The 15,789-nt window shown below is 43.3% G+C and overlaps 1 protein-coding gene across 2 annotated transcripts in view; it reads left to right on the forward strand.

Annotated features, from left to right (window-relative positions):
- BCAR3 (BCAR3 adaptor protein, NSP family member) overlaps positions 1–15,789 on the forward strand; it is a 173,010-nt gene that overhangs the window by 51,122 nt on the left and 106,099 nt on the right. For both annotated transcript variants that reach the window (XM_029617983.1, XM_029617984.1), the window contains one exon: positions 8,077–8,386. In XM_029617983.1, the coding sequence (XP_029473843.1) occupies positions 8,077–8,386 (310 nt within the window). The remainder of the gene's footprint in view (positions 1–8,076; positions 8,387–15,789) is intronic.

The raw sequence follows: 15,789 nt of genomic DNA on the forward strand, positions 1-15,789 counted from the left end.
GGGGGAGATAAGGCGTGAAGCAGGCTGAGCAGCTCCTTACTGAACCTAGAGGAAATTTGTCAGAAACTAAGAGCCACCCCTCCAAAAAAAAAAAATCAACCCTTAGAAGGGTTTTGTGAATGTCTCTTTTACATATCAAAACCTGAGTATTTTAAAGTTGAGAGATCTTGTCAAGGAGGTGCATGATAAGGAGAGATATAAAAGGGAGGGGAAAGAGAGAGAGAGAGAGGAAGAAAGTGATTTTTAATAAAAGCTGAGAGTGAGAAATGCTCCCAGGTGGAGGATATACTACAGCATAAGCAGACCCCAACCAGAACTACTTTGCCTGCATGCTGGGCCCATCTAAGCTTCTGATCAGGAGTATGAAGTTGGATTTAAAAGGATGGCGCCCATAGGCAGAGAGTAGTGGGGGAGTCCACGTTTTCGGGCACCTTCAGCGTTTGGTGCCCGTGTATGCCTGTGCCTAAATCCAGCCCTTCTATTTACTTTCACCACACAGACAATACTGATTTTTTTTTTTCTATTTATACAACTTGGAGTGTTCTAACATAAAAATGGAATACCTGTCTTATCCAGCAAATACTTTTGTGCTCAGGCAACTGTTATGTTCCTAAATAGTGCGGTAAATGATACAATCCTCACAACAAATACAGAGTATGTACCCAGCAGAGAGTCAGGAATTGGGTATCTTCCTTGTGGGGATCCAAACATCCAGCTGTGACCAGCAGCAGAATTTTATGTTTGAACCTGTTCTCGAGTATATGATTTGGTACACAGAGGTGGGTTTTTTGGGGGGGGGGGTTTGCTGTTGGTTTTTCTTCTCCCAGTGTGAGCTGCTGAAGTGAATGCCTCTTGAAGAAAGATGTAACACATCACCTGGAGGTCAATATTCAGCGCTGGCCATTTAAGTAACTTACAGGCTGATACAGTACAGTGAGGAGCGCACAGTTAACCCACGATTGGACGCGCGTTTTTGACGCGCTAGCTTTACCCCTTATACAGTAAGGGGCAATAGCGTGTCGAAAACGCGCGTCCAACCTCCCCCCCCAAACCTAATAGCGCCCACAACATGCAAATGCATGTTGTGGGCGCTATTAGGTATTCCCGCGCGATTCAGAAAGCAAAATGTGCAGCCAAGCCGCACATTTTACTTTCAGAAATTAGCGCCTATCCAAAGGTAGGCGTTAATTTCTCCGGGCACCGGGAAAGTACATAGAAAAGCAGTAAAAACTGCTTTTCTGTGCACCCTACGACTTAATATCATGGCGATATTAAGTCGGAGATCCCGAAAGTTAAAAAAAAGTTTTAAAAGAAAATTGGAAATCGTCCTGCGGCTCGCGGGTTGAAAAGTGGACGCTTAATTTTGCCGGCGTCCGGTTTCCGGAACCCATGGCTGTCAGCGGGTTTGAGAACCGATGCCGGCGAAATTGAGCGTCGGCTGTCAAACCTGCTGACAGCCACCGCTCCTGTCCAAAAAGAGGCGCTAGGGATGCGCTAGTGTCCCTAGCGCCTCTTTTTGCCGCGGGCCCTCATTTGAATACAGAATCGCGCGCACAGGAGAGCGGGCGTTCGCCCGCTTTCCTGCAACTTTTACTGTATCGGCCCGTTAGCAGGATGTAATTTATCTGACCAAGTTACAATGCATATTCGGGCAAAGCTGCTGAATATACACATATATGTGCATGCTTCATCAGTTAAGCCTACCCAGCTAAGCTTAGACCCGCTCTATGGGGGCGTCTAAACTTAGATATACACTTATATGCCTAACTTCCAGTATCAGTAGTTAGGCATCTAAGTTATATGTCTAACTCGCTCCGCCCCCCCAATCCATCCAAGCACATCCACCCCCTCAGTTTTATAAGGGACATATTCAGCAGCCACTGCTTAGCCACATAAGTCCTGTTTATCAGGCTAAAGAGCGCTGAACGTGCTTTGAATATTGACCTCCTGGAGCTTTTTGTTGTGCTCCTCACAGATGCACTGGTTTTCTATGGCTTGTGAGACTAATCTAACGCTCTGGAGTTAGGTTTAATGTGAGTTGAGGCATCAATAGACAGTGTATACTGACCCATAGCATAGAAAGTAGTTCAAAACAGCAGAGATAAAGGTGTCACCTTGTACTTTTTTTTTTTTTTTGTTTACTGACCTTTGTTTCCGTGCACTCAGGTGGACTAACATGGTAACCACACCACATTTATTTATTTATCCTCTTCACAGCAAATAATAATTATAACTGCTGAGAGTAGGAGGTCAGGCCTTACCTATAAAATGGGTCCATTTAAGAAAGAAAAGTTATCCACAGTCTTCCTCTTCCTTCTCTTTTTATCATGTCCCAGACCACTAAGGAGGTGCCACTTGAAAACCAGTCAGTCTGTCGTCCAGGGCATGACAAAAGGTTGAGAAAAGGCAGGGCCATAGCTCGCTGATCATTTTCTTGGTTCTTCGTTAATTCAATATGAGCTGGGGGGGGGGGGGGGGTTTCCCCCAGAATGGGACCTTTTCAGTCAAAGCCACCCTACTAGTTCTGCCATGGTTTTCCAGTAAAGGCCACAAGCAAGTGTCGTTGTTGCTTTAAAGACACACTTGAAATACACTGTCATCTTCCCAAAGCACAGGACTGGGATTCCTTGCTACAGCTCTATTGACTATATCCTTAACGGGGAAATGCATTTTATAGTCGGATTTTGTAAGCATGTAAAATGAGTAAGCAATGTTAATTTCGGTGTTTTCCTTGTTGCTTTTTTTTGCGTGTGGGGGGGAATACCATGAAATTAGGCTTGTTTTGAGAAATTGCCGAGAAATATGCTTTTCATCACAGGATGCGCTTGTTTACCACAGATTGCATCTTTTTATCACCAAATGTACTCTCTTAACATGGAATGCAGTCTTTTCACCACAGAATCTTTCTCCCCATGGAATATATCTTTCACTATGGAATATTTTTCTCACCATGGCTTGTGTCCTTCTTCCATAGAAAGTAATAGGAAAGCATGCTCTTTTCTCGTTGAGGTATTTGTGTTCCTAAGGATTTGGAACTTGTTTCCAAGCTGCATAAAAGTACATTGATTAGTTTATAGCTTAGCTTACTGCAGATATTTTGACAGTGCAACCTATGCTACTTATTAGATTGATATTAAAACTGTTTTCTTTATACATGTCTATTTATACCAGTCTAATACAGTGTAGTTAAGCCCTAATTATCATTAACTATCAGATCATTTTACAGTAAATTCTAATGTGTGTTACAGTGACAATTGTATACATTTTGGCATGAGTGGCTACAAATAGCCTGTGAGCAATAGTAATTTTACCTGTTACTAGCCTATTATTTTTTTTTCTATAATCTAAATTTCCTTTGTCGCCTTTCCTCCCACCCAGATGGTATGCCCAGTGCCCATGTGAAAAACGTACCCTTGCTGGTCTTGAGTGCTGGAAAGAACTCTCTTTTGACACTCATCCTAAGTTAATGCAATAGTAACATCCATCTTGCCTCCCTTCCTAGGCTCCTGTGTGTCACCTCCATGCTGCTGCTGAGCCCTGCTGGCCCCAGTGGAGAGGAGACTCATAAGAATATAAGAAGTGCCATGTTGGGTCAAACCAACAGGACCATTGAGCCCAGCCCTTCCATCTCCAAGAGTTACCATTCCAGGTCTCTAGGAAGTACCTGGCAGGTCTCAAAGGGTGGGAAAAGCAGTGTCTCTCCCAAGTCTTCCTGGCTAATAATTCTATATGGATTTTTCCTCTGGAAATTTCTCCAAAATCCTTTTAAACTCAGCTAAACTAGCTACCTTGACCACATTCTTTAAGAACAGATTCCAAAGCTTGAGTATGCATTAAGTAAAAAAAGACTTCCTCCGTTTTTGTTTAAAATCTGCTACCTGTTAGTTTCATGGAGTGCTCCCTAGTCTTAGTAGTATTTGAAATGGCAATTAACCGATCCCTATTTACCTTTTCCACCCAACTCATGATTTTGTAAACATCTATCTCGTTCATCTCTTCTTGAAGCTGAGGAGCTCTCTAACCAGTTTAACCTTCCCTCATAGAGGATCCATTTCATCTGCTTAATAATTTGTTGTTGTCCTTCTCTGTACCTCTTCTAGTTCTACTATATCTTAAGAAGGGGACGACCAGAGCCCCACACAATACTCAAGGTGCGGTTGCACCATAGCTTGATACGGACGCAGGGTTGATGTTCCACACCGCAGCTCCAGGGCCAATCTACAAGATGGCTTACCAGCCAAGCAATTTATCATCACTCTGTGTTTTCATGTGTTATATTTTGTGGCTTAAGTTGTCAATACATAGGTTTAGACTCTCTGAAATCCTTGCAGTCCTCTCTAGAATCCTGGCAGGCATAAAATGTCCAGTTTCCAGCTCACCACTGGGGACCAGAAATTCAAAGCAGGTGAGTGGGCCAAGGAGGTCAGGAAGCAGGGAGCGCTTCGCTCTAGTGCTGCTCGCCCTGCCTCGTCCCACAGCCCATTGGTTATCAACACCGAGAAAGTCCTTGCGAGTGAAATACACATTGAGCTTTGTTTACACTTCATTGTGTACGCGGAGCAGTGTGCTCTTTGCACTGCTGAAGACAACTGAAAAAGAAAGATGGGGACTTGTGGGATTCACTGTAGGCCTGGATGGTGATTGGAGGTTGCATGTGGGAAGCTGAGCCTGTTTTTTCTCAGCAGGTGCTCCCATTCTTTTTTGTTTGCATCCCGTGTGCTGATAATGTTGGCCATGTCAAGGAGTTTATGTGTTGACTTCTGTTCTTATCTCAGGTAGTAATTGTGCTTGTGCTATTTTTGCCATCCAGACTTATTCTAGATAACTCTTTAAATCAACAGCGGGAACATCAAATGGTCATGACCACATCCTTGAAACTAGATTCAGGATTCTTCTGGTGACAGCTATTTTGACACCTGCATTTTAGTCATTTTTTTGTGTTCCCCCTAAAAAGCTTATGTCATTATCATCCATCAGGCACTGCTCGGGATAAGTTATTTCAAGATCCACAAAGCCTGATTACAAATAATAGCTTCTCATTAATTAGGGGAACTATGGGAGGTTATAGAACATATCCCAACAGAAATAAAATGACCTCAGAATATGCAGTTTTCCAGTATAGACCATCCATTTAAATATAGATTCCACTTAAACGCATTCAGCTGACACTGTTCATATAAGAGACATTGATAGGGCAAAAGAAAAAGCCACTGCATTTGATAGCGAGTCCCTAAGGGCCAACAGAGACAGCAAGAAGACTCTGAATGGCAAGTAATCCAGGAGAGTTCTAGTCCATGGCAGCTGGTGGGCACTGCCCTCCCCCATCAATCTGCACTCCTCCCTATCCTTTCCTCTCCAGTATCCTTTTCCATTTTTGCATCTCTGCATCTCTGCTCTCTGAATTTATTTTTGGTGTTTAAATTGCTCTACCACAACTACACATGATGTGCCCCTGCTTCCAGTGTGGAGAGGCGTGCGGGAGTTCAGCTTTAGCTAGCAGAAAAGTGCAGGTCCTTCACTTTTGTTTCTTATTGAAATGAAGGCTTGATTGTTAGATTTTGGGGTTTTTTTTCCCTACTGACTGTCCTCAGTTCCTGAGCCAAATCTGGTCAGTCTTCTGTCAGGTAGGACATGAGGGGGTGGGAGGAGAACAGGGACAGGACTCTTCAGTTACAGAGTGACTGGGGTGGACTTTTATTCAAGCTGCTCATGGTAAATTCATTTCAGTGTGCGTTTTAGAAAGTCGTACAACAAAATGTTGGCAGTGGATTACAGGACTGTGCACACAGGTCCTGTAATCCTTTTTTTCCTTCTCCCAGTTAAGGCATCCTTGTTATAATGTAACTTTATGCTCCTCTAAATTGGCACTTGTTAATCGGTTGGTTATAGTTATGCTTAGTTCGATGTAAACTGAGTTGATTTGATTTGTATCAAGAAAGTCGGTATATAAAAGCCTTAAATAAATAAATAAATAAACAGGTCAAAACAAAACCCTGCACTGTTCCTCCAAAACACAGGTTCACATGCTTGCTTGCATTCTCTCTTCCCACCATGCCTCTGAACCTCTGGGCAGTCTCATCTTAGTTTCAGAGGCTCTTGGAAACATTGACCCAGTATTTTATACTTGGTTGCATGCTTTTCCATGTCATTCGGCAGTAACTGGTCGTGGTTCTTATCTGGTACATTCTGGAGGCAATCCTCCCAGCAGTGCTGCTATAACAGGGCAAGTCTTTGTTAAGCACACCTGGAAATTGGTAAATTGCTGCTATATTGCTTATATATACCCAAAGCCATTAACAGGTATTTGTTTAATGTGGACAAATGCAAGGTGATGCACATAGGGAAAAATAACCCTTGATTATAGTTACACGATGTTAGGCTCCATATTAGGAATTATCACCCAGGAAAGAGATCTAGGCATCACAGTGGATAATACATTGAAATCGTCGGCTCAGTGTGCTGCAGCAGTCAAAAAAGCAAACAGAATGTTAGGAATTATTAGGAAGGGAATGGTGAATAACATGGTGGATGGCATAATGCCTCTGTATCACTCCATAGTGAGACTGCACCTTGAATACTGTGTGCAGTTCTGGTCGCCACATCGCAAAAAAAGATATAGTTGCACTGGAGAAAGTACAGAGAAGGGCGACCAAAATGACAAGGGGCATGGAACAGCTCCTCTATGAGGAAAGGCTAAAGAGGTTTGAGCTGTTCAGTTTGGAGATGAGATGACTGAGGGGGACTTGAATAGGTTAAAGTAAATTGGTTATTTACTCTCTCAGATAATAGAAGAACTAGAGGGCACTCCATGAAGTTAGCAAGTAGCTCATTTAAAACAAGTTGAGTGAAAATTCTTTTTCACTCAACACATTAGTAAGCTCTGGAATTCATTTCCAGAGGATGTGGTTACGGCAGTTAGTGTAACTGGGTTTAAAAAAGGTTTGTATAAGTTCCTAGAGGAGAAGACCATATACTGCTATTAATCAATAAGGAATAATAGCTTGGGATCTATTTAATGTTTGGGAACTTGCCAAGTACTTATGACTTGGATTGGCCACTGTTGGAAACAGGATGCTAGGCTTGGTCTGACCCAGTGTGGCATGTCTCATGTTCTTCTGTTCAGTGTATTGACATTCGTTTTCAGCTTTTATTTTATTTTCCGTAAGAATTTGTCACTGTTTATTATAACCAACAAAAACAAGAGAGAATCATTGGAGTCCTTTTTGTTTTTTCACTGATTTTCTGCCATTTGGTTAGTTATAATAAACACTGAAAAATTCCCAGGGAAAATAAAATAAAAACTGAAAACAAAAGTTGTATGTATTGAACATAACTATTAAGGGCCATATTTTAAGTTCCCATGGAGCATATAGGCCCTCATTTACTAAGCATTTTTCCCATAGACTCAGAATGGGAGACAAGCCTTAATAAATCAGGCCCATAGAGAGCAGATGCTAGCTAATAGCAGGCACATATACTGCATAATAATTCCTATAATCTCCTCCCTTATCTTTTGGGTGGTATCCCCTTGCCCACCAGGTCTTCTACAAGAGATAAAATAGCATCACTTGTCAAAAGTGTTTATAGAGATTTCACAATGCTTTCTCATTCAATGGGTTTGTGTTTTCAACAATGTCCATCACTGAGGTTAGCTGAGCAGTCCTTTTTAACAGAGGGTCCATCTGCACAAGTTCCCTGTGACAGCTTGACCTTCCTTAATGCCTCCAGACTGCTGCTTTTCATTCACATGCAGAGCCCACCCGGCCATTAGGAGAAATCAAAGTGAAACAGAAAAACAGATACAGTGGATAATAAGCAACCACTTTATTGAATCCACTTAGCTGCTTTTTAAACTAATGAATTATCTGAGTTCTTCAGAGGGGCTTTTTCTTCTTCTGTTCCTTTGGAGAAAAGCTTGACACAAAAATGTAATTAAAATCTATTCAAGGGTAGTTGTTCTTTCATATATTATACAAGGCATGACTTATACAGTGTGACCTCTAGAATGAAGTTATTCATGATGTCTTACTGGGATGATTTACAGGTGGTGGGTTTTTTTTCTTGTCTTTATTTTAGAGCTGAGAATGATTGCTGCTGGGAAATTTACCGCTCTCCCTGGAAATATGCAAATGAGCCATCAGTTCCCACTGGCATCGTCCATGGACCTTCTGAGCACCAAAGCCCCTCTTCCCGCGCATCATTCAGATGCCTATCAAGATGTCTCCATCCACGGCACTCTTCCAAGAAAAAAGAAGGGGCCTGTGCCCATCAGCCACATGGGAACCCTTCCTTATTCCAAAACACACAGGCTACCCGCACCGCTAATTCGAGACGTGATTGAAGAGTGTCCACCACATGGCGGGACAAGTGAAAAGCTCTCCTTCAGGTACTCTAGAAACAGACCTTATACCAAGTATTGTTGTGTATGTGTCTAGTACTCAGACCGTGCTACACCACGGCCTTTTTTATCCCATAATTTCCAAGGGCCTGACGTGCAAATGCACTTTTCCCCCTTTTTTTATAAAGTTAGTTTCATCAGCATTGAGTTACTTGTACATTTGTTTTTTAATGAATCAACCAAAAGAGCCCAAGAGTTCCACGGATATCAGTAAACACCATGCAAAGGAAATCTACAACAAACTTAAAAACATAGTTTTTAAGTTTGTTGTAGATTTCCTTTGCATTACCTTTTTTTTTTTTAATGACAGTGAATACATTTCTGCATCCCATATTTGGGTGAATCAAACCCAGGGCTGTCATATTTATGCCCCAGGACACTGCTCTGTGTAAGTTAAGTCACATGGATACATTGTCTCTGGCCATAAAATTAATTTACTGGATTGACAGTTCCACTTATTTTATTTATCATAAAGGGATAGGCAAGATACAGTGATATTTTCTATTTATAAAATGAAGTCAGGGTCCCCAGGACTATAGATCATTGAACATATGGACAAACTGATCAAATCAAGTCACTTGACCCAAAATGCTTATAACTGTGTGGTATTTCTTACATAAAGCACCAAAAGATATAGAAAATTGATCAGACTCACACAGGGGCTGGGATAGTGCTGGGAGTAGAATCCGTGGCGTCTCCCAGGGTCTGGGATGGCATTGGGAGTAGAATCTGTGGCATTTCCCAGGGTCTGGGATGGCATTGGGAGTAGAATCCATGGCGTCTCCCAGGGTCTGTGATAGCACTGTGAGTACATAAGAACATAAGTTATGCCATGCTGGGTCAGACCAAGGGTCCATCAAGCCCAGTATCCCGTTTCCAACAGTGGCCAATCCAAGTCACAAGTACCTGGCAAGTACCCAAACATTAAAAAAAATCTCAAGCTACTATTGCTTATTAATTAATAGCAATTTATGGATTTTTCCTCTAGGAACTTATCCAAACCTTTTTTTAAACCCAGTTACACTAACTGCTGTAACCACATCCTCTGGCAATGAATTCCAGAGCTGAACTTTGCGCTGAGTGAAAAAGAATTTTCTTTGATTAATTTTAAATGAACGATTTACTAACTTCATGGAGTGCCCCCTAGTCCTTCTATTATTTGAGAGAGTAAATAATCGATTTACATTAACTTGTTCAAGTCCTTTCATGATTTTGTAGACTTCTATCGTATCCCCCCTCAGTCGTCTCTTCTCCAAATTGAACCACCCTAACCTCTTCAGCCTTTCCTCATAGGGGAGCTGTTCCATGTCCCTTATCATTTTGGTTCCCCTTCTCTGCACTTACTCCAGTGCAACTATATCTTTTTTGAGATGCGGCAACCAGAATTACACACAGTATTCAAGGTGCGGTCTCACCATGGAGCGATACAGAAGCATTATGACATCCATTGTTTTATTTGCCATTCCCTTCCTAATAATTCCTAACATTCTGTTTGCTTTATTGATTGCCATAGCACACTGAGCCAATTTCAATGTATTATCCACTATGATGCCTAGATCTCTTTCCTGGATGGTAACCCCTAAGATACAACCTAACATTGTGTAACTAGAGCAAGGGTTATTTTTCCCTATATGCATCACTTTGCACTTGTCCACATTAAATTTCATCTCCCATTTGGAAGCCCAATCTTTCAGTTTTGCAAGGTCCTCCTGCAATTTTCACAGTCCGCTTGAGATTTAACTATGCATAATTTTGTGTCATCTGCAAATTTGATCACCTCACTCATCATACCCCTTTCCAGATCATTTATAAATATATTAAAAAGCACCGGTCCAAGTACAGATCCCTGAGGCACTCTACTGTTTACTTTTTTCCATTCTGAAAACAGACCATTTAATCCTACTATCTGTTTCCTGACTTTTAACCAACTTGCAATCCACAAAAGGACATCGCCTCCTATCCCATGACTTTTTAGTTTTTTTAGCAGCCTCTCATGTGGGACTTTGTTGAAAACCTTCTGAAAATCCAAATATACCACATCTACCAGTTCACCTTTGTCCACATGTTTATTCATCCCTTCAAAAAAAAATGTAGGAGATTTGTGAGGCAAGACTTCCCTTGGGTAAATTCATGCTGGCTGTGTCCCATTAAATCATGTCTATCTGAATGTTTTGTGATTTTATTCTTTATAACAGTTTCCACAATTTTTCCTGGCATTGAAGTCAGGCTCACCAGTCTATAGTTTCCTAGATCACCCCTGGAGCCTTTTTAAATAACGGGGTTACATTGGCCATCTTCCAATCTTCAGATAGAATGGATGGTTTTAATGTTAGGTTATGCAGAGTCTGGGATAGCGCTGGGAGCAGAATCTGTGGAATCAGACAGGATCTGTGATAGCACTGGGAGTAGACTTTGCGGAGACACACAGGGTCTGGGATAGTGCTGGGAGTAGAATCCTCGGAGACATAAAGGGGCTGGGATAGCACTGGGAGTAGAATCCGTGGAGTCATACAGGGGCTGGGATAGTGCTGGGAGTACAGCCTGTGGAGTCACACAAGGTCTTCAATAGCGCTGGGAGTAGAAATTGTGGAGTCATACAGGGGCTGGGATAGTGCTGGGAGTACAGCCTGTGGAGTCACACAGGGTCTTCAATAGCGCTGGGAGTAGAATCCGTGGAGTCAGGGCTGGGAGTAGTATCCGTGGAATCACACAGGGGCTGGGATACCGCTGGGAGTAGAATCCATGGAGTCACACAGGGGCTGAGATAGCGCTGGGAGTAGAATCCATGGATTCACACAGGGTCTGCGATAGCGCTGGGAGTAAATCCATGGAGTCACATAGGGGCTGAGATAGCGCCGGGTGTAGAATCCGTGGAGTCACACAGGGGCTGGGATACCGCTGGGAGTAGAATCCATGGAGTCACACAGGGGCTGAGATAGCGCTGGGAGTAGAATCCATGGAGTCACACAGGGGCTGGGATAGTGCTGGGAGTAAAATCCATGGATTCACACAGGGTCTGCGATAGCGCTGGGAGTAGAATCCATGGAGTCACACAGGGGCTGGGATAGTGCTGGGAGTAAATCCATGGAGTCACATAGGGGCTGAGATAGCGCCGGGTGTAGAATCCGTGGAGTCACACAGGGGCTGGGATAGCGCTGGGAGTAGAATCCATGGAGTCACACAGGGGCTGGGATAGTGCTGGGAGTAAAATCCATGGATTCACACAGGGTCTGCGATAGCGCTGGGAGTAAATCCATGGAGTCACATAGGGGCTGAGATAGCGCTGGGAGTAGAATCCGTGGAGTCACACGGGGGCTGGGATAGCGCTGGGAGTAGAATCCGTGGAGTCACACGGGGGCTGGGATAGCGCTGGGAGTAGAATCCGTGGAGTCACACGGGGGCTGGGATAGCGCTGGGAGTAGAATCCGTGGAGTCACACGGGGGCTGGGATAGCACTGGGAGTAGAATCCGTGGAGTCACATCGGGGCTGGGATAGCACTGGGAGTAGAATCCTTGGAGTCACACGGGGGCTGGGATAGCGCTGGGAGTAGAATCCGTGGAGTCACATAGGGGCTGGGATAGTACTGGGAGTAGAATCCGTGGAATCAACGGGCTGGGATAGTGCTGGGAGTAGAATCCGTGGAGTCACACAGGGGCTGGGATAGTGTTGGGAGTAGAATCCGTGGAGTCACATAGGGGTTGGGATAGCACTGGGAGTAGAATCTTTGGAGACACACAGGGGCTGGGTTAGTGCTGGGAGTAGAATCCGTGGAGTCACACAGGGGCTGGGTTAGTGCTGGGAGTAGAATCCATGTAAGCTGTCCCAGTTCCTTTGCTCTTGCCACCATGTGTTCTCCAACATGTGCTTAATGAGAGTAATTTTATCCTTGTTCAGGGACAAGTCTGTATGTCTCTTTTACATGCAGACTTTACTCTAAATTTTCAAAGTGAATTTATGCAGATATATTGTCTTTGAAAATTTGCGTGTATTTGGCCCGGTACATGCACAGATTAACTCGTTGAAAGGTACATGTTTCCTTCATAGGGCATAACTTGTTTGGATTAATTTATGGGCGTGCTTTTTAAAATCAAAACGTTTGCATGCAAATTCCACCCCCGCCCTCCAGAACGCCTCTGCTCAGTTTGTGTAAATGTTGGTGCATATGACTAGGTCACATGCGTGCTTTTACGCTCACTGAGCCCCCTCGTGCTATTTTCTATCAGCATTTACACACGCGAAATTGTGTTCAGCCCGAACTACATAGAAGACGAATTTCAGTCCTTAGAACTGTGACTTTAGTTTAGCTCTAATTACTTGCATATCACCGTTAGTATAAAGTGCAATTACTGAACCGGAACAATATAGAAACGTTAGGGTGGGAAGCCAAAGATGTGTTAGAATCTGAAAATGCAGCTCTGGGGAGAGTCGGATGAAGCACAATGAGCTCCAAGGGCAATTTTTCATGGGGAAAATGTGTTTGTCTGAAAACTGCAACACCTTCGCTATGGGCACAAGTACCCGTCTGGATGACAGAGCAGGAACGTTTACCCATGGCAAAAATCAAAGGAGAGCGCGCAGGGAGATTCCCTTTTGAAAGGCCGGCATGAGCTTTCCGGTGTGGAAGTGTAAAAGTGCTTTCCCACAGCTGCCCGAATTATCAAGGGGAAACTCTGGGGGAGAGGGGGGGTGTTGTCCTTTCACTATTGCCCTCCATTCAGGCAGCAGGAATCTGAATTTTGACAGGGCAGAAGGGGAAAAGTGTGGCGTGTGTCTGGGCGGCAGGAGCTGAGCTCTCACTCCAGAACTATTTTACTTCTCAAGTTACAGAAACGTATTTGAAATCCAAGGAAAAATACAGGCACCTTGTCATAAAAGAGAGACTGTTTTGATATAGCATGTGAAAGCAGGGGTGGGATAAGTCTTACACGGTCATAAAGCATCTGTTTATTCAGAAACCCTGAGCTTTACAGACCCAGAGTAAATTAAAAAAATAAATAAATAAATATATATATATATATATATATATAACCAGGGATAGATTAATGGTAAAAGGTGACTAGGTCTCTGCCAGGAAACAGCAGGCTCTGGTCCTTCTTTGGAAAATGCTCTGCAGGATGTTGGCACACTGGGGGATGCTTTAGTTTTTGGAGAGCTATAAGGAAAGCATAATTAATCAGTGATGAGAGAGATCATCGTAAGCCATGGTGTCTGTGAGATGTGGTGTTTTTCTGGCCGCCCAAACTGCACAGATCGACTTTATTATACAATACGAGACGTCTCTCGATAGTACCTGCAGCACTAATATATCAAAAGAAACCCAGCGGGCCTAAGAAGATAAAGCCTTAAGAAGAGATTGAGTTAGGTTTAAACAGCTCCCTCTGCCTACGTTTTAAAAGCCAGATAATTTACAACAGTCCAAAGACTGTAGAGATGAAGAATGCGGGGGAGAGCGTTTTATGCTCAAGATGGCAGGTTCTCAAAAGACAAGACGAATTAGAAAAACTGCAGTGACTGGCTGATTTCTTGAACGTGATTTACAGTGATTCACTACTGTTTCTGTTTAGCAGAAGTTAATCAGCTGGGGTAAATGATTGCATGGAGTATAAAGCTCTTATTCCCTCCCTCCCACATATCCCTGTTGCATAAAGTGGTCAGTGGGGTGCAATTGGTTCCTGCTTGTCTGAACTGGTTTGTGGATTTATTACGGTGCAGTTTCCCTGGCGTGTCCTTCACTGAGTGCCAGTAGCTGGCGATCCTATCAGCTGTTATCAGAAAAAAAGAATGTGGGAGCTGGTAAGGGTATGCACCAGTGCTCTTCCTGACAGATTACCCTGCAGGCATGCAAGGGATGTGCCTGTCTGCCCTCCCTTAGGGCATACGAAACTTCAAAACACTGCAGCCCACACCACTGAAAGCTGTCAGCCTTTCAGAGATGCACAGTGTACCATGCAGCTGGACAGCAGCTTGTGCTTATCAGGGAGCATTAGCCACCCACAAGCACTGCGACGTTCTGTAATACTCTGTTGGATGAGAGGCTTGGGACAAAAAGCAGCGAGCCTTTAATGAAATCCAGCGATTTCGGGTTTGCACCTTTTGTTCCACGTGGCTGTAAAAAGTTACCGATTCATACCTAGTCCACTGCAACAAGCAAATAGCAATGAGATCCAAACACAGGTTTCCTTTCAAGTACACTTTTAAATGTTCTCCATTTATCTCATTATCTGGCATGAGCCATACTCATTTGCAAAGAATCTCACACATTTCAAAATAATTTTTGCAAAATTAGTAATTTTCACATTCCTTTGTTGGCATAAACCTCCCCTCTCTTCTCCCTTACACTAAGTTATTTTGACTGTTGAACCATGATGATTATCTGCAGTCTTTAACTCTTTCACTGGTGGGTGTCGTGATCTCTCTGTGGGTTCCCCTAAATTGTTTCCAAATTGGCCGAGGTCTCTGCGCAGCCGTTCACCATCGGTACGGGTCAGGCAGATCACCCAGATTGCAACCTGTATCTCCTCCCTGATTTTTCTTTTTCTCTGAGCATGCTGTAATAACTAACACACAATCGCTAAAACTGCCAACCGTTGTGATAGAAATCTTTTGTGATGATGTGTAGCTAGCTCTCTTTTCTAATTACTGTAAACCGTTCTGATGGCGCAACCGAATGACGGTATACAAAACCACAATAAATAAATACAAATTGCAGCTCTTACTGTGATCCACCCTATCTAAACTGGAGGGAGGCCTTCGGGAGCTCTCCTTAGCTGCCGATAAGGCTGTTGTTTGGCTTGCTGATGATGCACATGCTAAGCAAATACAGAAAATCTGTGATTAAGGTAGCAAGACTACTGATCGGTTGGCATGTCCTGTGCCCTCAGAGTCTGCTTTCTGCCAGCATGCCCCCCAGTGGAGGACTAGCCGAGTGGTTAGAAAATCGGGGAGACTAGGGTTCAGGTCCCACTGTCGCTCATTGTGATGTTGGGGCAAGTCACTTTACTCTCCATTGCCGCGGGTACAAACTTAGATTAAAACCCTCTGGGGACAGGGAGATGCCTACAGTACCAGAATTGAATCTGCTGAAAAGTGGAATATAAAAATCCAAATTAAAGAAACACTTTAAATTCAGTAAGACATTGAAACTGAAAAAGAAGCTGATGTAGAATATTCTATAACTGCCGCAGAGATAAACGGTGAGATAGTGACCTTGGCGATGGTGTGTACCCTGCTCGTGTATCTCACCAGTGGTCATTATCTCTTCAGACCATGTCTGCCAAGTGGCGTGTTTATTGTTCGTTTTTATTGGGTTTAGTTATTTACAGTACAGTATATCAGTGCATGCAAAAAGGAAACTGAAGGTAGTTTTGTTCCATAAACCTATTAAAAAAAA

The sequence above is a fragment of the Rhinatrema bivittatum genome, chromosome 10 (assembly GCF_901001135.1).
Source record: "Rhinatrema bivittatum chromosome 10, aRhiBiv1.1, whole genome shotgun sequence".
NCBI lineage: Eukaryota > Metazoa > Chordata > Amphibia > Gymnophiona > Rhinatrematidae > Rhinatrema > Rhinatrema bivittatum.